At 42.8% G+C, this 24919-nt stretch overlaps 1 protein-coding gene across 2 annotated transcripts; it reads right to left on the reverse strand.

Moving 5' to 3' along the window:
• Window positions 1-730: 730 nt before the first annotated feature.
• Window positions 731-23374, reverse strand: pax3b (paired box 3b; the record flags this gene model as incomplete). 2 transcript variants are annotated; one of them, XM_084558241.1, is made up of 9 exons in its annotated part: window positions 731-810; window positions 4124-4403; window positions 7151-7368; window positions 8028-8193; window positions 8863-9062; window positions 21701-21844; window positions 22219-22348; window positions 22522-22757; window positions 23290-23374. In XM_084558241.1, the coding sequence occupies 9 exons, from the start codon at window positions 23372-23374 to the stop codon at window positions 776-778; spliced, it is 1494 nt and encodes a 497-aa protein (XP_084414367.1). In that variant the 3' UTR covers window positions 731-775. The 2 variants fall into 2 exon arrangements, with proteins under 2 accessions (XP_084414367.1, XP_084414366.1); XM_084558240.1 differs by having other exon boundaries at window positions 7139-7368.
• Window positions 23375-24919: the final 1545 nt, after the last annotated feature.

Consider the following 24919-nt stretch of genomic DNA (forward strand, 5'->3'; position numbering starts at 1 on the left):
AGGCCGGGATCTTTGCCTCACCGTCTGCAACATCAATGAGACAGAAGGACAGAAAGGCAGGAGAGCAGAGAGGGAAAGAGAGGGAGGGAGAAACGGAGGGGGAGGAGGAGGAGAAGGAGGAATGTTTGAATGGACTTTCTCTGTCGTACAGCTGTGGTGTACATTAAAGTTTCTGATACAATAAAAACCCACAGAATCGTTAGCTCACGTTTGTTTTCCTTCTCTCTGGAATGTGTGGGATGCAGAAACCTCAAATAAATGCAATAAAATCAACAAAGCCCTTTTCTTTACCCCCTACAATTTGGGGATTCATTTGGAGATACATGGAATTTTATATGCGCTCATGTGGCGCTAAGATATGTAAACATGATCCTTCAACCGTTGGCCTAAAGGTAGTCTGTGATGATAGATTTGGGTTCGCTGTCCAAAAAAGCGCCACAGACAGAGATGGTGTTGAGTCGCTGGATTCGCTTCTGGAAAGTGCCTCTTTGCGGCACAGCAGACGGTCACAGCTCCCCTGAATCGACCACGTTAAGCGCTGAAATCTCCCCCGTCCGTCAACTATACTGACGCAGCAACGGTCACAGTCAATCGACAGCTTTTGCTCTCATATTCCTGCTTTTGGTCCCTTCTCTTTTTTTTTTTTTTTTTTTGTCCATTTCTCCTGGAGTAGAGGATGTATTCCGGTAAATAGTAGAACATTTTGGTCCAGATTTTAAGAACTTTCTACTGCTGTACACACCAAATGTCCCTCTATGAAGTGTGAAGCTGCAGATCAGGTGATTTCAGGCCTCAGATAAGGAAGGGCACCTGGGAGAGAGAGAAAAAAAAAAAGAAACAGTTGTTAAATGATCCCCAGTGAAAGAAGATTTTAAAAATGAGGTGGAAAGATGATAAAAGAGATATATGGCCGCAATAAATTTTAGGCATATGTTTTAGCGTTCCATCCCGCTAACATATGGCTGTTGTTAGCATAGCATGTGATAACAGTGGTTAGGGTGAGTAGGTCAGGGCGGGGAGATGCGGGATGTGTGAAGAAATGAAACTTCAGTTGAATAAATCAGCAAAGCGGAAAAATGTAGAACATATTCAGCATACGCTAAGGGTTGCATAATGTATTTTAAATACTACCTCTTGTGACTGTTGCCAAGCTGGTCTGTGTGCTGCTTTAAAGCGTTTTCTGAGAATTTTTTTGCGTCTAACTGTTGTCTGTAATTAATAAAAACTCAAAATACAGGAATGGGGCAATAAAACAGCCATCTTGAAAACAGTTTTGTTTTTTAATATTTTAATTCGATTTCCCCAACATTGCTTAAACCCTCAAAAGTATACAAAAAAGCATTTCCTCATTGTTTAGGGCTTTATTTGTAGAGAAATAGTCTCTACCTTTGCTATAAACTGGCCTTACTTAAAATTGTATACTGCTGAAAATATGAAAATTAAGTGTTATAACTACAACAGGTAATTTCATATTAGTTGATTATGGGCAGTACTGTGTTAGTGGTAATGTTATCACCAGTCACAGAGAAATAGCACGTCTAGCCGTCGTATTGAACCATGTTTTACAGCTGAGGTCTTTGAGATCCAAAACAGAAGCAATGTGTCATCTTTTGCAGTGAAACGATGACCACTGAGGTGATACAGAAAAAGAAAAAAAATGACAGGTCAACGGCCGTGGGTCTTTACTAATTGTGGTCAGAGGGAGGGATGTGTTTATTGACTCTGGTTTCAGGAAAACCTGAGTAGCTAGCAGAACAGGTAGAGAAAAGTGCTCCATCAAGGGAGACTTCATCAACAGGAAACCTCTGATTGACAGGTGGCCTCTGCAAAGTGCCATACCAAAAACACCATAGCTATATCTGCTTTGCAACAGAGGCATTACCTAAATAAAAACATTATTAAGTATTTCATAGATTGTGGCTGTAATTTACATGAGCCAGCCCAGGGAGAGCTATGTGTCGTGTAAGTGTGCGACAGTACGGAGCGGTTTCTTTACGCTGCGCTGGAACCCGGAGCAGCACTGCTCAACACTGCTTCCCCAGCTGACCTCAGTCCTAGCACCTGTTTCTAATAGCCGCCCTGCCAGAGGCTATTAGGATCCGTCCACCCCCTGAAAGGACCTTTCCTCTGCAGCTCCAAACCCAACTGCACACCAGCTATCCAGTCGCGCTGATTAATCACATCAAGATGGACTGCTCGGCCTTGTAGCGCTGCAGAGGTGTGTGTGTGCATGTGTGCACAGCGCCACATGCTAGCGGTTCATCGTGTGTGTCGCCCTAATTCTTTATTCTGTCCACTTTAAGATATTTGACCGAGATATTTCATTAGACATTCGCTGCTCTCGGATATTAAGTTAGATATTCATTTGATACCTGCCGCCCCACAGAGCTACACGGAGTCAGACTCGTTGGACCGTTGCCATGCTCTTTGAAGGGCCCGGTTGTCTTGAGGTTGCCTCAAGGTCAGTGGATGAACCTGATTGGTCAACCCCCTGTGGACCAAAATTGGAAACGGCGGCCGCTGTAATCACGCTGTGACGGAAAACGACGTTGCCTTCCAAAGTTAGACGGAGACTTGTTTGAAGTAGATCTTAACCCTTAAGGTAACAGTAATGTGAAGTGAAAAGAGCCTCTTACTACAGTGATTCTCTGAAGGCAAACAATCCGAGGAGGGCTATCAGACACTACCGCAGCTCTGCCCTACCCTGATGGGAGTTGACTGTGCTGTATACCTGACAGCAGAGCTCAGTATCAGTGCAGGGCCAATCGTTTCACAGCTGGAATCAGATCTGCACAATTAACCCCAACACTTGAGACGGCACGACTGGAAACCTGCAAAATGTTAGGCGACTCTAACAAGCTGTGCTGCAGCTACCTGTGTGCTGCTTGTACAAGAGCTTTTTTTTTTTTCCATGTGTGAAATCAAAGCAAGGAATTTGTGGTTAAAGTGTAGACCTTAGACCGCTGGACTTTCAGACTATCCCCTGATTTGACTCAAATGTTTTACTCTTATTTTTTCACTAGAGGTTAGTGGAAATTTTCTACATGACCCGACTGTGGTTTCTGCTATAAAACTGAAAAATAGCTGAAGGTCAGAGATTTAAAGAAAATCTGAGGCTTCATGTCTCAAAAATACATTATATATGTAGTTGACTACACAAGTTACATTAAGTACACCAGCGAGAGAAGCAAAAGTACTATAATGTTTTGATTTTATTTGTCACTGAATCGAACTGTGCAGCAACGATCAGCTGTTAATATGGCAGCTTTACATTGTTGGCAAATTGAGATATACTATACGCATTCGTCTTTTCCCTCCGTTTTGGTCCTTTCCTTCTGAATGGTTATTTCAGGAGCCTAAAATGTGCTGACTATAGATGTTTTTGGATAGAAACTTACAAGAACCTCATTACTAATTCGTTGTGGTTAAATGTTTCATGACGGGATAATTACTGACAAAAAAATACACAGTGATAATTAAATAATAACTGCATTCAGTGTGGATGGAGTGCATTGTTAGTGGCAGTGGTAAACCTGAACTAAACTAAGTTAATTTAGTTTAAGTACTGCACTTAACTGCAAATTAAAGGTTTTTTAAGTCATTAAATTATTGGTATGTTTCTATTTAACTCATAAATAAATTCAGATGTATTTAATTTATACTATACATATATATAATTTTTACGGCACAGCTTACAACTATAGTTACAAGGTTAAGATTTTTTCAGAGAGAACATATGATTAGTTTATAAAAGTTGGGTTTGTCATACATTAGACTATCGTTTAGTATGTGTCTAAAAAAATACTGCTCAAGTAATACACTTGCATAATACCAATACTAATATATTTTGCATAATGAGTACTTTTACTTTTAATACTTCAAGTACATTTTGATGATAACCTTGTGGTAGTCTTTGGAATGACTTAAAAGAGATAGTATTATTAGCGTTATTCAAATAAAGAACTGTTTACTTTGAAAACTGGATAGCAGATATCCAGATCTCTCTATATGCATTGTCTCTTGGGAGTTTTTTTAAACGACTGAATAATTGTGTAAATTACATGTGTTTGAATTCGTATATAGTAAAAGGTGAGAATAAAAAGGTGAAGTCTATTGACCTTACTTTGTCCGTACTGGCCGTACTGGTAGGACGCCACGTGGTCGACGGTGTAGCCCGGGGAGCTGTAGGACGGAGGGCAGTAGGACTGGGAGCTAGGCAGGGAGGGCAGCGCTGACATGGAGGGAACGCTGGTCAGACCCTCCAGGCCCTTGATGTGATCCATGCGCTGGCTGCAGCTGGCGGCCATGCCGGCGGGGGGCTCCAGGCCGCCTGTTAGAGGGGAGATGGCGTAGTCGCTTTGGGGCTGATGTGGCACACCGCCCGGGTTCAGCAGACCCATCACCTAATTGGAGGGAAGGAAGGAATGAATGGACGTTAATTTGGGGTTACACTTAGTGTTCTGTCAGAGTGCTGAGAATGCCTCTAATGTTGGCGGTAATCTATTTTAAACCCGAGTGGTGGAGAATCCGAAGTGGAAGACATGTCGCTCTGTTCCTGAGACATTCAGACATCTCTTTAGCTTCTGACAAGCCTGTATAATGAGCTAAATATGTAATTCTTTTAGGATATAAGCAGGAGTGTGTAATATGTATCTGAGACAAACGCACATAGTCAGGCCCACTAAGGAAATCCCCCTGTCGCAGACATCAAAAGGCTCCCAGCAGGCCAGTCCCAGACAGCGATAACACCAGAAAGGAAGAATTAAACAATTTGTCTCTGATCCACGGCTCTACTTATTCCAAAATTCCTCCTTGACACCGCTCCAACAAACCCTTGGCACAAGATAACAACTTATCTCCAAGAGAGATATGTTGACAAAGATAACACAGAGGGAAGTCTATGTGAGCTCGTCTCTGTTCAACCTCAGCATAGGTTTGCAGTTTGAGAAATCCGTTAGCTCTTGACCTGGTCTTTATTAGCGACCAGATAATCGAATTTGGGGGAATATTCCTTGGCCGGCAAAGGATGGAAAAGAGCTGTGGGGCAAAGTGTTTCAACTGACTTCAAAACAGACCTGATACTACCAACCCCCCGTCTCCACTGGTTGGGTTTACCTGTCCCTCATCAAAGTGCTCGATAAACTGTTAATAAGGAATTGAGACCACCTTTGTCACTTAGGAAAGTAACTTTAATTGAACCTGCTACTTCTAAATGTATCATATCCCACCCTCTCCTCAGCTGAGCAAAGGCCCAGGGCTCTTCCAGTTGTCCTAATAAGAAGCAGGTACACTGCTCCTTGTGTCCTCTTGGCCCTCTAAGTGACATATTATTCCACATCCACACACACACATGGTCCTGCTTAAGTCATTTCCCAAGTAGGGGAGGTGAGTGGAGGAGTCCATGTTGATTTTGAGAGGAGAGTTGTGTTTCCTCCCATGCCTGGTAACATTTTCCTAAAAAATTAACCTGCGTTTGGAAGATTTGGTTTGAGCAGAAAGAGATTGCGGGTACAACTAAGCTGCAACAAACTACAGTGAGCAGTAATATACATCTTTTTAAATGATGCAAACTAGTTTGGGTGTTTTTGTGCTTGCCCTTGTTTTCTGTTTACATCTCTTTAACCAAACCCCTAACCATCACCCCTCTCTCTCCCTGCCTCATGACATGGCTGCTGGCTGCCCCTGTCCAGGGTGTTTCATATTGGAGCGCTGCCGTTGCCAGCGGCCTAAATCAGCGCGTCCAGGAGTTAGCGGGGAAGAATGTCGGGACGGGGGAAAACATCTGAGACGGGACATTCCTTCCCCGCCGTATGAAATATATACAAATAAATTAGAACCTTTGCTTTCACATGGAAGAATGTTGAGGCAAACATTTTAAGAATGCAATCACAAGAAGCTTCCCCTAGGGCTGTAGTATAGTTTCGAGTGTGTGGCAGTGTTTGTGTGCATACACATGACCATGACAATCCAGAGTCTAGCTGCCCATGTTTGCACAAGACTGTGTGTGAAGTGTATTAACGTTGTTCGTGTACATATATATACGTGCAGGAGTATGTCTCTGCATGTCTAGATATGCACTGACTCTCCCAGATCTTCCCATAACACCCATAACCCAGAATGGCCAAAACAACTAAATTATAATGAACTCATTTGCGAATGAAAACTACTTTCATTCCTTGTCTCGCTGCTGAATTTTGGAATAATAAAAAATGAAGTAATCAATCTTCCAATCTAAACAGAAGGTTAAAAAGTTGACTTAGGCATGCCGCTCAACCATGTCATGTAATATTTGTGTAAAAGTTGTTCCAAAATCCTTAACTGATCCTCTGAATGTTATGGACTTGATCAATTATCTACACCGTGCGTGTGTAATTACGTGAACCTGTGAGCATGTGTGTGTCCGTGTGAGCGCGAGGGTGTGTGTGTCTTCACACTGCTGAGGAGTCAGACTGCGCCAGGCTGAAATCTCATTTTCTGCCTGTTAGGGTCTCTAACTCCTCTGTCTCCTCTGCTGCACCATCTGTCTAGGTGAGGAGACGCTGGGACTTCATGCCTCGATAATTGACTGTAATTGTCTTTTCACTTCTCATTTGTCACACACTCAATTGTCCTCTGTCCTTCTAGAGTCATCTTACTTCTACAACGGCGAGTGGCACATCCTCACCCACAGCTGACTGAGTCGATGAATTAAACAGAACTAACCTGGGTGACATATTATTTGAAAAAAGGTGAAAAACAAAACATATAAAGCTCTTGAGTAACTGAGTGAATTTTTGTGTGATCCAAGGTTACATTATTATTAGTATTATTCATTGTAGTAAAACTACCTCTGTCTCTGGAGGCAGACAAACTGTCAAACACACATGTCTACAAAACACGCCAGTTCCGTAACTCTACATGTAATTTTACCTTAGTTAATTTAAGTAAGTCTTCCTGGAATAATCCAAAATGACACGTCAGTGTGAATTAATGTATGTTTAAGTTTAGGAGTATGAATATTTGTACAAATCAAAACAAAATTTCATAACAGATTCTAAAGAGTCAAAATTATGAAAAGCCCCCACATTAAAAAGGTTAAATTACTTTTATTAAGGTGCAGTCTTGCATTTTTGTCATCTGAGTTTAGCGTAATTTCTACTTTGTGTCTCACCTGTGAGGAGAGCCCATTTCCTATGGCGGGATTCATGGGATTGGTTGGCCCTCCAGGGCTCACGAAGCTGTCTGAGTAGCCTGAGAAGGAGTGACGTCCAGAAGCGAGGCAGTAGGCAGAGCCTCCTTCAACCTGACCTCCTCCGCCGGAGGACTGGTGGCCCGAGGAGGGAGGCAGAGGCTGGGGACGATGCACCGTGCTGGGAGGCTCAGATACCACTAAAGACAGGACGGATGACATAAGAGCACTTTCGATATACTTGGTTGCAAGAACACGTATTAACAGTTAGAACTAAAGCTTGATCTTCAAATGTCAAACTTTCATCTGAATGCAATACTCCTGCAGTCAATAAAAAGATTAATTTGAAACTTTTTATACATCTTTGCTTAGTAAAAAAAATTATTATATGTAAATACTATATACATTATTTAATCACAATATGTCCTTGACTTTAATTTAAATAATGAAACTTCCAAGATTATACAAAATAATGACTTTACAATAAAAAACAATGTGTTTGTCAGTGAGTGATTTAATTTTTATTACTAAACAACTTCTATGTCTATGTCCATGACAAAAACTCTTTTAACCTCTATGAAATGATTCTTTGTCACTCTGTGGCAATAATTAAATCATAAATAGATTTAGAAAAGAAAAAAACAAACTGTATAATAGTTTTTTTTTTTTTTTAAAAAAGCAAAAAAAAAAAAAAAAAAAAGCTGTGTCATCAAACTAAGACCAAAAAACAGAACATATATCCTTTTATTTTCCAATAAAAAACCTTTGCTTCAGCACTAAATCTTATACTCACACTAGAGGTGGAATGTGTATTGACGCATTTCATGAACCACCAGTAACAACCTAAGCCTGATCTTACCTTGTGCTATAGATGAGGGAGGGTAGGTGCTCTCAGAGAGCTGGTAGGGTGGGATGCTGGACATGGCCGATGGCGGGAAACCCCCTGGGATCAGGTGATTAAATGCCATGAGTTGATTGGCTCCAGCTTGCTTCCTCCACCTAGCTCGCCTGTTGCTGAACCACACCTGGAAAAGATGATGACAATAATTTAACTCCGACATCTGACACAATTCTCGTATTATATTAGGGCTTTTAAAACCTCACGTTGTGTATAATTACAATACAAGCTGTAATAATGACAAAGGAATGTACTCTTTTTCTTCAACAGCACACACACACTCACACTCACATTTACAAATATCAAGGTGTAAAGTTGTAAAGGAAAGCGAGAGACAGTGTGAGAAAAAAAAAAGTGCGTCTATGTATGTGTGTGTATCATGGCTGGTTGCGCGGAGTGACATGCTGTGTCCATATGGACGGGGCTCATGCTGGGCCTGTTTACACTCCCCATATGGAGCCTGTGGAGGAAAATTTACTGGACTCCACATCAGAAACAGGAAAGTCCAGATTGGGCCCCTGGGAGCAGAGGATGAGAGATGCATGTGTGGGTGGGTTTGTGCTATTGTATGGAGCGAACAGAGATCAGCCAGTTGCCTTTAAATGGTCGGAGGGTGTATAAAGCCACGTTTACACCTAAAAGTGTGTGCTGGAGGGTTAACAAGTGCGTGTTGGTGTCTTAAATCGAGGTTTTCATGGTCCTTTTGGGAATTATATTTCAAATACCAGTCATGTGAATTCCTGTGTTCGACAAGCTTGAATCTGTTTTAACTAGAACCAGAAAAATTGGTTCATACCTGCACCCTGGCCTCGGTGAGTTTGGCCCTCTGAGCAAGCTCCTCCCTGGTGTAGATGTCGGGGTAGTGTGTTCTCTCGAAGGCCCTCTCCAGCTCCTCCAGCTGCTCCGCGGTGAAGGTGGTCCGACTGCGACGCTGCTTCCTCTTCAGCGGCAGATCGGGCTCCGACTCCACGTCTGAACCCTCGTCTGAGTGACTCGCTGTTCAAACATGGGAGATTTTAGTGTTACTCTGCAGCTTCTCTGCTCAGCTCAGCTCAGTTCCTCAAAACTTTATCTTGCATTCAGTGCCGTGTTTGGTGATAAGAAAGAGACAGTAACATCACAATGAATGACTAGTCAGAAGGAATAACAAGTCTTTACTTGAAACACTTATGGATGGTGTTTTCCACTTTCTTTATACACACACACACACACACACACTCGCTTGATCAGCCAAACAGACCTCCATTCAAGAGGAATATTCCAGGCCTAAGGAATAATCCCATCAGACAAGATTCCCAGGGCACCACAGGGGGACTGGTGGACTAAAAGCCTCACAAAAGGCTAATTTGGATCCAGGGGCCATTCTATGAGCGTGTGTGAGGGTGTGAGTGAGTGAGTGTGTGTGTGCGTGTGAATTGTAGTCTGGACGCCCTAGAGCAGTTGGCTCGATGAAGGACAAACTGTCTTTACAGTCAGGTGAATGCTTGGCACGGTATACGAGCTAAAGGGAACCAGGAACTGCACTAAAAAAAAAAATAAAAAAACGCTCTCTTTTCCTTTCTATAATTTCACGAAACAATGCGACAATTCAGACAAGTTAGTTACATGTCATCGCGACCAAGTGCCAAGTTCATCTGAAGTCACTGATGTGCCAGGACTAAATAGGTCTGTAGAAACTTATAATAGCAGCAAAAGTAAAATAAAAAACCCTGAGGTACGTGTCAGTCTGATAACATTTTGACTCCTACCTGTAACAGTAAACACAGTAAACCCTCAGGGTCGAAAATTAAACTCAACTGAAATTGTTATTCATATTGTCTGTCTATCTATTGATATTATTATTTTTTTATTGTTTAGCTGTTTGAATAGTAGAACCTGTCCATTAACACGTCAATAAACCCAAGGTGTCATTTACAAACGGGCTGTTTTTGTCAAACCAAAGTCCATAAACTAGGAGAAGTTTAACCCTAACCCTAACCCAATCAGATAATTAGTTCTCATATTTTCTTAATAAATGTAATTTCCTTTATTTCAAATGTGTCATTTCCGTCCTGTTCTGTTGATTTACTAATCAGTCAATAAATCCAGCACTGATGCCACACATTTGAGTACACTTATCCGGAAGTTTGATCTTCAGGCTGACTGAGCCTCCGTGATATTATGTGTCTTGACAGCCTTTCTGTTTTTTACTTTTCATCTACCTCAGATCAGTATTAATACCATTGTGGTCTATGTTCTATAAGCCGGCCGCTTGGTTTTTAACTCGCTACTTCAAACACTCCATTGGCTCCCTCCTAAGTTCACCAAGGCCAAAGCGCCCACTTTTTGTGTTACACTTAATTAATTCCCCCTCAGCGTAGGGGAAGTTTTGTGTGCAACACTGTATTAGTTCCCCCCTCAGAAGCAACAATAAAATACAAGAGAATCCAAATAGCTCAGGGCCCCTCATGTGAAACTGATCCTCTCTCCCCCTTTGGCGATTTTTCTCCTCACAACACCAATAGCAGTGGGAGTCAACTTAACATGCATTAGGAGCAAATTGGTAAAGAAACATTCAAGCATGAGGGAGGCAATAAGTAAAATATTTTCAAAGGGGGAGTGAGAGAAATGGAGACATTACCTTAAGCCCCGGCAGAATATTTTGCAATTTTGCACTCAGAGATTGTTAGCTCTTCACTAGCCTGTGTGTTCAGCATTTTAATGGCACAAGAAGGTCATACAGCTTTCCAAACAAAAGCAATACAATTATAAATAGCCACTGCAATTTTATTATTTTTTTTTTAACTTTTTACATTTGGTCATCACAGTGTGGAGGGTAAGCTGTGGATTTGTAGGTCGTATTTTTATATGACTAGCGGGGTTTGTGCTTCAGATGGTGAGGAAAGGAATTCGGGGTGTGGAGTTTGGGGCTTTGGAGTTTTGGACAGGATGGCTGAAAAACAAGAGATGAGGCCTTTTGTAGCCTCCCCCTCCAGTTCGTGCACGGAGGAGGGCCGCTAGGAATGCCTCCCCTTACCTACCCCCCACTCCACCCCAGCATGCACGTTCCTCGGCATTTCACAGGGATTTGGGCCTTGGGAAAGCTGAGGCGGCCCGGGGAAATCCTTAATCACTTTGGAATTACCTATCGGTTATGACTGCTACCGTGGTTTCGAGAACTTTTCAAAAGAAGCGACAGAGTGGCACCTCCTAAAGTCTCAGGAGTCTAGTCACAATACAATCCTTTGTATTGAAGCAGGCTCATTAGTTTCATTTCACCTGCTGGATCGCTACATCAGCTGATCTTAAGACTGAACAAGATAAGAAGATGGGCCCAAGTGATAACGATGTCTGTGGAGAAGCTTGGTCAGTGCAACATAATCGCGCCAAGGCAGCAAATGCGTTGCACTGAACACCATGTAAGACGCTCGGTGAATAAAATCGTCCAACAGCATGTACTGAAAAGAGAAAACATCAGACTTGCACATTTTTCACTTCAAACTATAGCGAACTGCTAATTCGCCCAACAGACACACACTTCTTGCGGTTTGGCACACAGTCCTCCTTAAACAAGCACCACCTTCTCCTCCCTTTTCCCTCTCTCATTCTCCCTCCTTCTCAGCCTCTCTTTGTCTCCCCATCTCTCTCTTTTCCACCCATATTTCTCTCTCTGACTCTCGGGCTCTTTGTTGCTCCACAGAGCTGGGGTCTTTGCCGGCGATTTCCACGCTCCATCTGTGGAATCCGTCATGGCTCCCTCAGCCCTTCACAGTGGAGGGCTGTCACCTGCCCCACGGGGGAGCTTGGGAGGGGTTTGGGGGAGAGGGGGAGGAGGGGAGGGGGGGGGGGGGGGGGGCATAAAAAGGCTCCGCAGCGGGCTTGGGGGGTGGGTTGGGGTAGATGGGGGCATTGCTGGGGGCATTCTCTAGTTCCACACACACACACATAGAGCCCCCCCTTTCTTCCAGAGGGAACTGTAAGAGCACCTGAGGGGTTGAGAAGGGAAGTGGGGGCAACGGGGGCTGTTGTTGTGGTTGTAAATGTACCCATGGGGATAGTCTGTCTGGGCATCTGTGTTGGTTGTAGCTGTATATCAACAGTTTGTGACCACTGTTCAATGCTCGGACACTAGTGAGAGTCAGTATACGTCCCTCCCAATGATTTCTCCGTATTATATATTCCTCTAAAATATTCAAATCCGTTCTATCTCTTCCCACAGTTCTTCTTCTTTCATTTAAGCACCACTAAAGCAGAATACAACGCTATATCAGCGTTTTTTTTAAATAAATAATGGAGCCTCTTTAAAGGAAGAAATCTGGCTGTGTCTCAGCTGTGAAAACATATATCGTATCAATTTATTGTCAACAGTAAAAAAATACATATATAATAAAAATTAACATAAACAAAAATGAAAGTGATATTTAATGTTTAAAATATATCCACGTAAAATTTTAGTTTAAAACAGCAAATAAAAAAAAATTCTTTATATATATAAAAAAAGATATTATTTAACTTTCCTGTTCCAATAGAAATTAACTTTACCGTGTGGACATAAAATCAGGAAATTAATTAATACTGATCTGCGGCATTAAATAGATTTTATAGAAAATATTACAAAATCCTGAAAGTCCTAAGACTATGCTTAAAAACTCCTTGAACAAAAGTTTCCCATAAACCAAAATGGTTTCAAAGACAGATTCCTATTTCTCTGCTATATTACATTTTGAAATCCGTAATTAAGGAAAGGCACATTTTCAATAGGACGTATCTGAAATTGTCATAAAACACACAAAAACCTGGTGGATTCTTTTTTGCGTGATTGCTGTAAAACAAAATCTAATTTCAAGGGGGTTTCTTGCACTGTTTACTATTTAATGCAACACTGCTTGGCAATATAGACTACATGTCTGAAATTCTAAAATATAATGTCATGCAAATGGAAGTGGTGCTATAGATTCATGGGGTGTAAGGGGAGCTTTGGTGGCAAAGCTGTGCCAGGACAGAGGGCAGCTACCCAATCAGCCCTAAAGCTCACTACTCCCCACAGCTTGGTTAAGGAGCTCATAAACACACAAATACGCTCTCATAAACACACACACATGCACACAAAGACTGCACACACGTGCGGAGCGCTGGGCTTCCCCTCATTCTAAATGCATTTTAAGGCTACGTTAATCGAGCTTGTCAGCCCTGAGGCGTCTCTACTTTAGCGTCCATTAATGCGCTCCCTTCTCGCATGGCTTTAACTGTGATCAAGCACAAACACACACGCGCACAAAATACTTTCCACGGGCTCCAATATGAAATATAATGCCAAATACGAATTCGTACATACTGTCCACTACCTCTGTTACTGACACACAAAGAAAGAGAGGGACGTTTAGATGGAGAGACGATGGCGAAACCTTTTCCCTACTTCCCAGATCCTTTCCAACCTTGTAAACCTGTGGTTTCAGAGTGCCCTGTTTGCCGTCATCGCCTCGCTATCCCCAAGATCTGATCATATCGCTTTGGCACCGTCAAATAGCCTTGGCCAATCAAATTATGCACTCTAGCCTTCATATCTCTCGCTGCATGTCGACATATGCTATATCTTAAAATACCCCTGTAAACACTTGACTTCTCTTTGTATACATTTGCTCCACCTCATCTTAAAGGAGCAGGGTTTTGCAGATGTGGTCCTGGCTCTTGTCAGTTCATCAAAATACGAGAAAATAGGAGCCTTAAAAGGGTAAAATTATCTGAAGGCCTGGAAAAGCAGCTTCGGAAAGCTTGTCCGGGAGCTGGGTAGCATTAAGCCGCAAAATAAGAGAGAAGCAGTTGGAGGGGCTGGGTGGTGGGGGTTAGAGGAGAAAAGAAAACTGTTTAATTTAACCAAACTGAAGCCCTGAGAGGCACACAGTGCTAGGGACTCCAGGCCAAAACAACCTCTCCAGAGCCAAGAAAGCCCAAAATGGCTCCCACCATGCAACGCCATCCCAGAAGAGAAAAACCAGTAGGAGAAAGAGAAGGAGAAGGGAGGATTTAGCTGTTGGACAGGAAAGACTTCAGCACTGCTGAAGTTCTGGGGGGGGGGGGGGGGGGACATTGGATGGAGACAGAAAGGCTTAAATATGTCCTCTGAGACATGAGACAGTAAGCACTGAGAACGTATGCGCAAGAGAAGGCGCGAATGGGGATGTGTCACGCGTGGATTTTGGGACTTAGGGGAATTGGCTGACCATATGTGGGCTTTTTACATCCCTCTTCGGACATCCCAGTAACTCTTCTGGGGCTTTGGTTAATAGTGAGGGTAAATTGAGTCCATGACACGTTGCCCCCCTTCTCTCCACCTACCCCTCTCAAAAAACACAAAACAAAAGGCAGAGGAGACAAACGCAGCATTTATTTGGGCGGGCCGACCATGCTGCTCCTATTCAGGAGCCAGGGGACTAAGTGACTGGCCGACTGCATTAAACAGTATATAGAAGTCAAGGCAGGCAGATGCTGGGCCGGATAATGGCTTTACTGACAGCTTACGGACCCATCTGCGACTCTTTCTGGCGGGTTAAGAAAAAGATGGTGTGTGGGTGTATGCGCGAGCGCATGTAGATTTTTGTATGTGGGTGAGTGTGTGGGAGGGGGGGGTGTGGTAGGAGGGTGAACTCACTTGACTTGCTAAGAAGGAGTTTCAACCTTCACAGCTGCCCCGTAAAGGAGACTGTGCCAGAGATGTACTCTGTGTGTGTGTGCGTGTGTGTGTGTGTGTGTTAGCTGGAAAGTGGATAAAAAAATATACAACATACACAAGCAGACTCTAATCCATCAAAGTCTTGAAATGGTGCAAAAAGTGACATGACTAAAGGCATAAATTGGTCTGAAGCTGTCAGTAAAGACTTATGGGAGTTGTCGAAGGATGTCGAGGGCCAGGAAGTACTAACCTGTCATTTGTAGCTAAATGTGTTCCTAACCCTGTTTCCTGTGCGGCGCTGGTGGAGACTGACCCTCCATGGCCCAGTGACCCCGCAGTTCTTCTGTGTCTTTTAACTTTTGGAAATGAATGTCAGCTCCAGTCTGTGTTGAAACCCGACAAGGTGAGCTGTGAGCTGGGTTCACTGTCATTTCCAAGTTTTTTTGTTGACAAGGAGGGAGTCTGACAGCTTCATCTTCCACATCCCCCTGGCAGGCTGCCCTCACTGACTAAACCAGCTATTAATCCACAATCTCACAAAAGCAATGCACATGCAACTGTCACTTTTAATGCAAAATGCATGTACAATCTAGTGGGGAATTTAGAATAGTAGTAATGTACTGTATAGTGGTGCATTCATTTTATATGGCTGAAGATAGATTTGAGTTTTAAACCTTTTTCCTCAAGCCTCAGATGGGAAACATTACCAAGAAACTCCTGGTTTGGCAGTGGATCGCTGTTTAAACAAGGAAATATGTGTAATCACCTTCCACAGAGTGGTACCTTCATTCAAGCAACCTTAATTCATCATGACTTCATTGTGTGTGGGGCTTTTCCCGAAAAAATTAATACAGTCAAATGACAAGTTCTGATGACACGGTTCCACGTCTATGTGAGGCCTTCAAGTCTGAGAGCACGCACAGCAGTTATTACAAAAGATATTCCCGCGTGGCTTTACAACAGCATAAACACAATTTTTAAGCCTCTTTGCCGACACGACACAAAAGCTTCTTTGCTAATTAGTTAACAAAGCTGTGAAAGAAAGTCAGGCTTCATCAGTCAGCTGATTGACAGCTGCCTGTCCCCCGTCGGCAGCATAGATGCTGCGTTTACTGGCCTCTGGCTGGCCTCTGCAAACTTTGACACTCAACCCTGACCTCAATGCACACACGCACATGCGCACACATTAAAAACGATCATGCTCACAAACACACGGACAGATATGTGAGAGGAAAACACATGCACTCACATTCTTCCTTACTTTCTCAGAAACACACACAAACACGCTCATGCACATTAAAAAACAACCTCTCTCCCCCCTTTCACCCCCCCCCAGCTGTTGTGCCTATAGTGCATACTTGCAGCACATAAAGAGGGGCCTTATTCTAAGGCGAGCCATTCTACTTGACCTTCGCTGGGCCTTTTCACTCTTTCACTCCCTTCAAACCGTCTTTGGGCCTCGCTCAGTCTCAGCTCAATGTGGCTAGTCCATCACGGGTGAAGGCTGAGGCGCTACAGCGGGTCTTGAAGGGGGAATACCCCAAATACCCCATGCCCCTTCCCCCTTACACACACACACACATGCACGCACACATACTCGAAAGCCCCGCCCTCTCAGAAATCACCCTGACTTCAAAGTTGGTGTGCATTCATTAATTGCCCTTTGAATTGATATCAGAGGGTCACAATAAGAGTGTGAAAGGAAAAAGAGGCTTTAATGAAGCATAGAGCAGCCATTCATTTGCAGATAACTATGTTTTCATGCTTGGATAGTCATCATGCATGGGCTTATTAGAAAAAACTCACGAGAGAGGGAGGAGTGCGGGATGAGGAGAGAAGGACAGAGAGACAGAGAGAGCCCCAGGGTAGAGGAGAGTGATTTGGTGCTCGCCACTTGGCCCTCGTGCCCCCCTTTGCCCTCGTGCCCAGGGACTTACTGAGTGACACATTCATTCTTTCAACGGACAGACAGAGCCCTCTTCACCAGACACTTGGCTCAGGCCAGTAATAGCCAATAGCTATTATAGGATCCATCAAGAGCTTATTGGTTCTGTCTTTGTCAGATTTTATGAAAAAGCAGCAACTGGCAACTTATTTGGCCCATTATTGTCATTTCCATTTAATCTGCTGATTACTTCCACGGTCATTTGATTATCTTCATTTGCGCTGTAAAATGTAGAAGAAGACACTCATTGGAAATTTCCTGAAATCTAATGTGGCATCTGCCAAAAGTGCCAAATCATTATATTAGAGAAGCTGAAACCTGAAAATGTGGGACACACTGGAATTAGTAAATTCTGTAAACATTGTGACGCGGCAATTGGAAAGCAAAAAATTTATAAAAATAGTTAAATAGAAATATGCAATTTGACTGACATGTGTAAAAGTTCATCTTAAAGAGGGAGTTAATATTCAAATGTCTTATAGCATTGTCGCCACACACTAATCATATTCCACTTTGTTTGCTCTCAACCCATTTTCTGCTTCACTCCTTTTCCACCAACTCACTGTTCCCTCCTCCTCTCCTCTCTTCTCTTCTGACCGTGGCACTGATCCAGTGTGTGCCCACGTATTACAGTTGCAGCACGCCATCCTTCACCCCAAGTGGCACAGAAGCCCAAGTTCCTCATTCACTCGAATTATTTACACAAACAAAGTCCTGCTCAGTTTCTGTGACAAAGCCAGCTAAATCTTTATGGCTCTTTCATGTATTGTCTGCTCACGGTTCCCTTTTGTCCCTCGGCCATTGGCCTGGGCCGTGGATACAATGAGCCCGGCAGAATGGAGGCAGATTGAAGGAATGCGCCTCAATAAACCTAATTATGACATGATGACTGCGCTCACCATGGTAGGGCTTTTTCAAAGATCCCGGGCTTATTCAATTAGCCCTTTCCAGGATCCCCTTTCACCAAATAAAGTTATCCCTTTGACTGTTTGCATTGCAGAGTGGAATGTGCATGTGTGTGTGTGTGTGTGTGTGTGTGTGTACACACACGACTGGCCTAAATGGAAATGTATTGGCCCTCAACAAGGCTCCTCTGTATTCTGTATTATCTGGCTAATTTCACCTAACTAAGTATGGGCTCTAAAAGATACACTGTGAACATGTGAAAAAGGAGGAGGGAGGAGGCGGGAACACCGTGAAGGTTTTAATCATTAACTTTATCTCCAGGGTTAATTACTATGACGCTGGGAGTTTGGTTCAGCCCAGCAACAGGCCTGGAGGACTGTTAACCAGTCAGGTATGGAATTATCTCAGTGAAAATGAAGGATGGACTGGCATTTTACTGGAACACTTTCTTTCAGTTTTACCATATGTACATGAATTGGAAAGCATGTGTTTACTTACAGTGTATTTACATATTTTATGTCAAAAGGTGAGTTTTTCTTAATTATTAAAGCTGTGTACGCATGGTGCAGCGCCCTTTTAAAGTCTGACCTCTGAGCCTGTGACTGCAAAATTTACATAAATGCTCCAATCCAAAAAAGCTGCAAGCCATCTGAAAAGCTGTCAACAGGTATTAAAATACATTTTAAATGGGCCCAAAAGTGTTTGCGCATTATATGTTTCATCTGATATTTAAAATTCATTATTTTCATGGTTTTAATATTTGGTGAAACCAAAATACAGTATATCCACCCTGGATGGAAGAACCTGTGTTGTTGCACTGCGTCACAAGTAAGATGAAAAAAGTTTAGACATGAATTTTAATTCATAAATTATTCTTGAAATTTCTACAAAACACATGCATAATCAAGCTACAAAAGGTTGACAGAGTAGTTAATTAGAAAACTTTATAGACTGGCTGACTTTCCTTTGTGCGCTCCGGAGGATGCGGCCCTGATATTAAACGAGCTGAGCGCCGCAGGCTGAGAGAGACAGAGAGAAACAGAGGGAGAGGGGCGGTGTTGCTCTCCAGATGAAAGTGGGATGAAATAAAAGAGTCGATTTAATCTGCTTGAAGAGATTTGGGGAGCAAGCGGGGGTAGAGGAGGAGCGGAAAGGGGGGTGCGGGCGGTTGAGTTTTCGGTGTAGTGCGCATCCAGCGCAGGACGGGTGGCGGGGGGCCCCCATTGTGAAGCATGCGCTCCGGGCCAGACCGGGGTTCTCCGGGGAGAACATTGGTCCCCATTCACCGAAAACGCTCTTTAATACACTCCCTCCGTCATTAAATGTGACATGGCACAATATCGACATCATTTAGAAGACATTATTAATGTTCGAGGGGGCAAGGCCGGCACTCATCAAAGAATCAATAACAGATCATGAGTTACAGGCTGGAGACGGCTCGGAATTATTAGCGTCATCCGTCGAGGCGGAGAAGGCCTCTTTGTTTAGTTGACCAGTTATATTCTACATATTATGACAAACACAGCAATTAGGCTTCATCAAATGCTAGTTAACGGGACAATGTTGCTTTTACTGTTTTAACGTTCTGGGTTACAAATGCGGCACAACAAGTTATCAAAAGTTTACTGGCTTCAGGGAGAAAAAAACAAACAAACGCCAAAACTCTATGCATTATGTACATCTATTTATTTAAATTGTGTTGGCGAAAAAAAATGTTTCTTATTAACTTTCGATTTCATATGCTTTTATTGTCTTGAATATGTGTGCGCAACAATTTAAAATGTGCCGTTTGAAAAGTTACGTGTGCAGAAATCGCTGATACCCCACATTACAATCAAGTGTTTTCTGCGCGTGCACGAGTTTGACCGCGTGTGCGCATTATCAGGGGGCGAGCACGCATCCTTGAGCTCTACGTGAGTAGATTTCAGAGGCCTCAATTGTCATTCTGAATGGCAGTCGGCTCCTTTAGCTGACCCCAAAAGGAAACATTTTGTAGGTGAAAACGGCCATTTTCTCTCGGTGAACGGGCTCTCTAAACCATGCCGGAGCGCTCCCTGAATAATTCATCCTTCATTGCCCTCACAATGTGTTTCTTCGGGCCCTTTTTTTTTCTCAGAGGAGAAGCTCTCCTCTCCCCTTCCCTTTCTCTGGCTGAATTATAAACAGGTCGCCTTCTTCTTTAGCGGCGGCCAAAGCTGTTTCCAAGCTGGCCTTTTGTCCGCGCGCAGCCCAAGCGTGAGTCGCAAATAGACTCTCGCGCCTTTGTCTCCCAAGTTCATCCCTGAGCGTCCCGTTGTGCGCGCGAGGCGTGTCTTTGTGCGGAGATGGAAACCGTTGAACAAATGTTTGATCAACTCATCTGTGGGACATTTTGTCTCCTCAAACTAGAGTGCTTTACCTCTCCTCCCCTATTTTACCGAGGCGGAGACCAGGGGAATCCTCACGGGGAAATAGAAGGTTAAGTGTTAACATTTGGCTCTGAAACTTAGAAACTGTTTGACACATTTTTTTGAGCTGTTTAGGCCTTGATGCCAAAGACGGATAGTTATAGCTAATTCAGTGCCAAAATAGTTGCTAACAGTGTCACCGGTTGAAAACAACCATCACTTCCAGTGTTTTCCCCTTGAATTATGTGATTTATTTCAAATTAGCTGAGCCTATGAGCTCTACTGAAAATCATAATTAACACTTCCTGGAGCAGCTTATTATATTTAAATGTACATAATCGAGTATATTCTGACAGGCACATTATCCTCAGAGTCACACAAAAGTCTGTTGCCCGCATGTGAATACAAAACATGTACAGTACGCTCACAGTAAAGGGAGTGTAATATTTAATTTGGAAAGTACCAAATTAGAAAGGACTGCCACGCGTTACGCATTTCCTCTCTAATGACGTAAGTAAAGAAATTAAGTGATGACATTTGAAACAGGCTAATTGGGTCTAATGTAGCTATGAAGTAATGAGCCTAAAACCTCAAACATAACACATCTCCAAATAGGCTACTGAAAGAGACCAGGGGGGGAAATGGAGAGAACATGTCATGTTTTATTTCTTGGACACATCCTGTGCCACTTTCCAGCGTTTTCAGCAAAAAGTTTGACTTGGGGCCTTCGCTGTAAAATATTTTATATAGTCTCACAATACTTTTTTCTTATTTAATACTAATACAATTGTAAACATTAGGCTACATGTGGCGATCATTTTTAAATTTATTTCAAAATTATTTAAACCTATTCGACTTCATAGCACTAAAAAAGGTAAGCTGATTATTTTGTTTCATTACATATGGCATTGGGAAAGTGGAGCTGGTACTTGTGGACACTTCTTACAGTGGACGCAGCAGTTTTCAACACCAATAAAAATGGATCTGTTGCACAAAACAACGGTCAGATGATGTACAAAGCGCACTGTAAATTGTGCGTCTATAATTTACAAACGTGTTACACTTATTCTGTGGCGGATAACTTATAACGCTGCTCATGATTTAATTTATTTTTTTTAAATGTACATCCTAATATCCTTCCTTACTGTAACATGGTCGTCCATTCACACAAAGCCTTCTAAACACTGCCGAGGGCACACATCAATACACACACACACACACACATTCTCCCTTTTCCCGCACAGAGGCATCACCTGCTGTTTGATTTACTGTGTGGCCTCATGGGAAAAACATTAGCTGGAGCGATATGGTCAATAAAGAATTCCTAACAAAGGGCCACGCACACTCTCCGCCCACATCCAACAACTTTACAGCATGCTCAAACTTCACACGCAGGGTAGTGTGCCACGAAATAAAACCATTCTCTCATACACCCAGCTCAAACGCAGTCAACAGGTTGGAGACGTGGAGACTAGAGTCTCAGCGATCCCTCAAATGTCTCCAGAATGACTCTCCAATTTTCCCAATTATGCATTATAAACGGGTTTTCACTTTCACTAAACCAATAATTCCCAAATAACATCTTTAAATGACTGTTCAGCGGCAGAACAGTAAATTAAAAACCACATGGGCTCACCGAGGCAGGACCTGATCAGCAGCATTTCACTGGCTCTATAACTGAGGTGACTCATATGAAAAAGTTAACAACACAGCTCTGTGTCTTTTACAGCCCGAGGAGTTCACTCACATCTGTCTCCCAGGATGCCCTCGATGCTGTGTTTGGCCCTGCGGTCGCTGTCCTCCAACTCCTTCTTCTCGATCTCATCTTCATCCTCCTCTTCGTCGCCTTTCCCCCCGAACTTACTCCGCATGATGCGGCTGATGGAGCTCACTGGAAAAGGTCGTACAACAAAAGAAGTACGAATGAATTACGCATATAAAACGTTATTTATGTCCAGAACAACAGTTACACTCACAAGGTAATAATTAAATTAAAAATACTACAAAATAAAAATAAATAAATATTATTCATTGTTATATTAAATAACAACTTTCAAAAATGTCCAAAAATTAATAGAATAAAAGAAATAGAGGATATGTGAGATTTGGTAAAGAGAACAAAGTTTTATTAGGCCTATTGTATTTATATATTTTTTTCTAAATACATATTTTAAACAAATATATATATATTTTATTGAACTAACTTTCAGTAAAATAAAATAAAGTAAGACTTAAAAACATTATTTCATTTCTGCCCTATTTTACCTGAAGGAACGTTGTTGCGGTCACATATCCCATCCTTCAGTAATTTATCCCGAATCTCCCAGCTAAACATACCCGGGTTTTCCCGCTTGTATTCTTCTATTCTCCTCTCTACGTCCGGCGTGGTCCCCTGCTTCAGAGGTCAGAAAAGTGGCAGAGTTTATTCACTTGCTGTGGCCCTTAGGGCAAAGTCCTACACAGAGGTTATTCTAACTTAAAAATCAACAGGTCACTATCAATGTGCAATCATTAGATCCATGCTCATGTTAATCCTTCATTATCTGCAGAAGCCTCTCTGGTCCATACCTTGGGCTTGCTGCCTCCGATGGCCCCGGGTCTGATAGAGCCCGTCTCCTGGTACCGGCACAGGATTTTGGACACGCAGCCGTGGGAGACCCGGAGCTGTCTGGAGATGACGCACGGCCTGATTCCGTGGTGGGCCATCTCCACGATCTTATGCCTGATGTGGTTGGGCAAAGGTCTGCCATTTATGAAAACCCCTCCGAGCTGGTTGACTCGGCCTTGACCCAGCGGGGTGGACACTAGATATTTAATGAAAATATGAGAGGAACCTGTCACCACCGGACTCCACAAGTTGAGCTGACTGACACAAATGAATACACGGATGAGTGAGGTGTAAGGTTCTGCCTTACTGCAGCGACGATAAATATTTTACTAGGCATAATGTAAATAAAAAAATAAATGTGGGTACGGGCTAGTCATCGTGTTGTAACAGGAAAATGATTTATGATAATTAAAAATGGGCCAGTGTCCTATTAGATAAGCTATGGCCTGCAAATAAGAAAAAAAAATTGCAACAGTAATAAAACATCAAAAAAAATTACCAAAGTTGGGCGAAAAAAATAACAAATAAATTTGTACGTCGTATCCGTGCAGCTATTTATTTATTTTTTGTTGTTGTTTGTTTGTTTCTGAGCTGAAGTTTGGGACATGACTGGAGGAAAGTTCCATAAAAGTACTTTTTTTTTTTTTTTGAACAAACTCTGAAACCCAAAATATATTTTGTCAACACCCATGCAGGGCACTAAACCGTCCTTCTATGCGATGCTTTACCTTCCAGTGGGAAGCCACTGCGGGGGTAGTTCTGAGCCAGCGTGGGTCGCATCATCCTGGGTATTGACCCCGCCAACGCAGTCATACCTCCACCACCCCAGTGACTGCAGAAACCTCCTAACGTGGAGGCTTCTCCTCCAACACCGACTCTGCAGCAGGAGGACGTTGTAAAAGAATATATCGCCTTGCCCGTGAGAAGAAGTTTCCTGGAAGTTAGCTTCAGTTAGCCTCGGTTAGGGTTAGCCGCGTCCGGGCTGCAGCCAAAGCACCAGCGTCCCGGGGCAGCCCGAAACCTCCGAGAAGGCAGATTTGACACAAAAAAAAAAGAGAAAAAAATATGCTTTGAGGGTGATGAAAGAGTTCGTTTCTGAATGTCCTCAGCTTTATTCGCCAGTGTTAAGGCTTTCGGGGACGTGGTTGCCAAGGGAAGGAAAAAATGTTGTTGTTGTTTGTTGACACCCGTTCAAAGTGAGAGGAGAGCGTCAAAAGTAGCGGAGCACTTCTCTCTCCGTCTGCGCTCCCGGCTCTGATTGGTGGAGCGGGTACACCCGGTACGCAGGCGGGCGCGGGGATTGGCTGAGGGTGGTAACTTTCGGCCTATCGGGAACGCTGTCACAGTTCCTCTCGGACAGGACAGGGGCTTCAATTCATAAAAATCAAAGCTACGGCAGAGTCGCTGCGTGTGCTGTTAGACCACCAAAAAACTCTCAAAATCCGTTTGTGTGCTGAGTGAACTGTTGGACGGAAAGTGGAGCAACACAACATAATTATCGAGGTATAATCATTAGACTGTGATTAATTATTACCAGGAAGCCAAACTGCTTTGCGGAGACGCACACATTGGTCCTGATGTTGCAAAGAATTTTCCATGAATTGTTATTAACTCTGGATGAATCGACATTGTCCCAAATAATAATAATAATAATAATAATAATAATAATAATAATAATAATAATAATAAATGGCAGCCTTAATACACAGACCTGCAGGCACAGTAGCCTAGAGCTCGTTTACTAGGCGACAAAGTCTGACATGCAGAAAACAGTGTAATGGAGTCCCCTGCAACTCCTAATAAATTAAACATTTTTGTAACTTTCGCTTGTGAAATACTTGCTCCTTATCTGTGAATCAGATGGACAAAATATTACAAATGCCTCTCAGTCCAATACAACACCAGAACTAAAAGTATGCATCTAAACAACAACCTATACAATGACAAAAGTATGAGTTTCAGTCCGAACAAATGCTAAACATTTATTGCTATTTATATTGCTCACTGAAATGCATCAATATTATTTAGCTGCATTGCACAATTGTTCTTCCATGATTTGACACCAGAACTCCTAGCCTCATTTTCTGCATCAAATCTAGCGACGATTGACAACAGCTTCACGTTTGATCAGTTTGTTGCACACATAGATCACGTATAATCCACATATTCACACAATATTCCTGGCATGGTGTGTGTTTTCGACTACAGTTTTATGAACTGGACCTCATCTCGGCTCACTCTCTGAGATTGCAACCTTATTCAGACCTACAGAAGCCTAATGAGTCAACGCTCAAACTTTGCACATTATTAAGCACGAGTTACTAAGACAGAAAAAAAGATATCCATCTGATTCCAACC

This window comes from Chelon labrosus, assembly GCF_963514085.1.
Source record: "Chelon labrosus genome assembly, chromosome: 13".
NCBI lineage: Eukaryota > Metazoa > Chordata > Actinopteri > Mugiliformes > Mugilidae > Chelon > Chelon labrosus.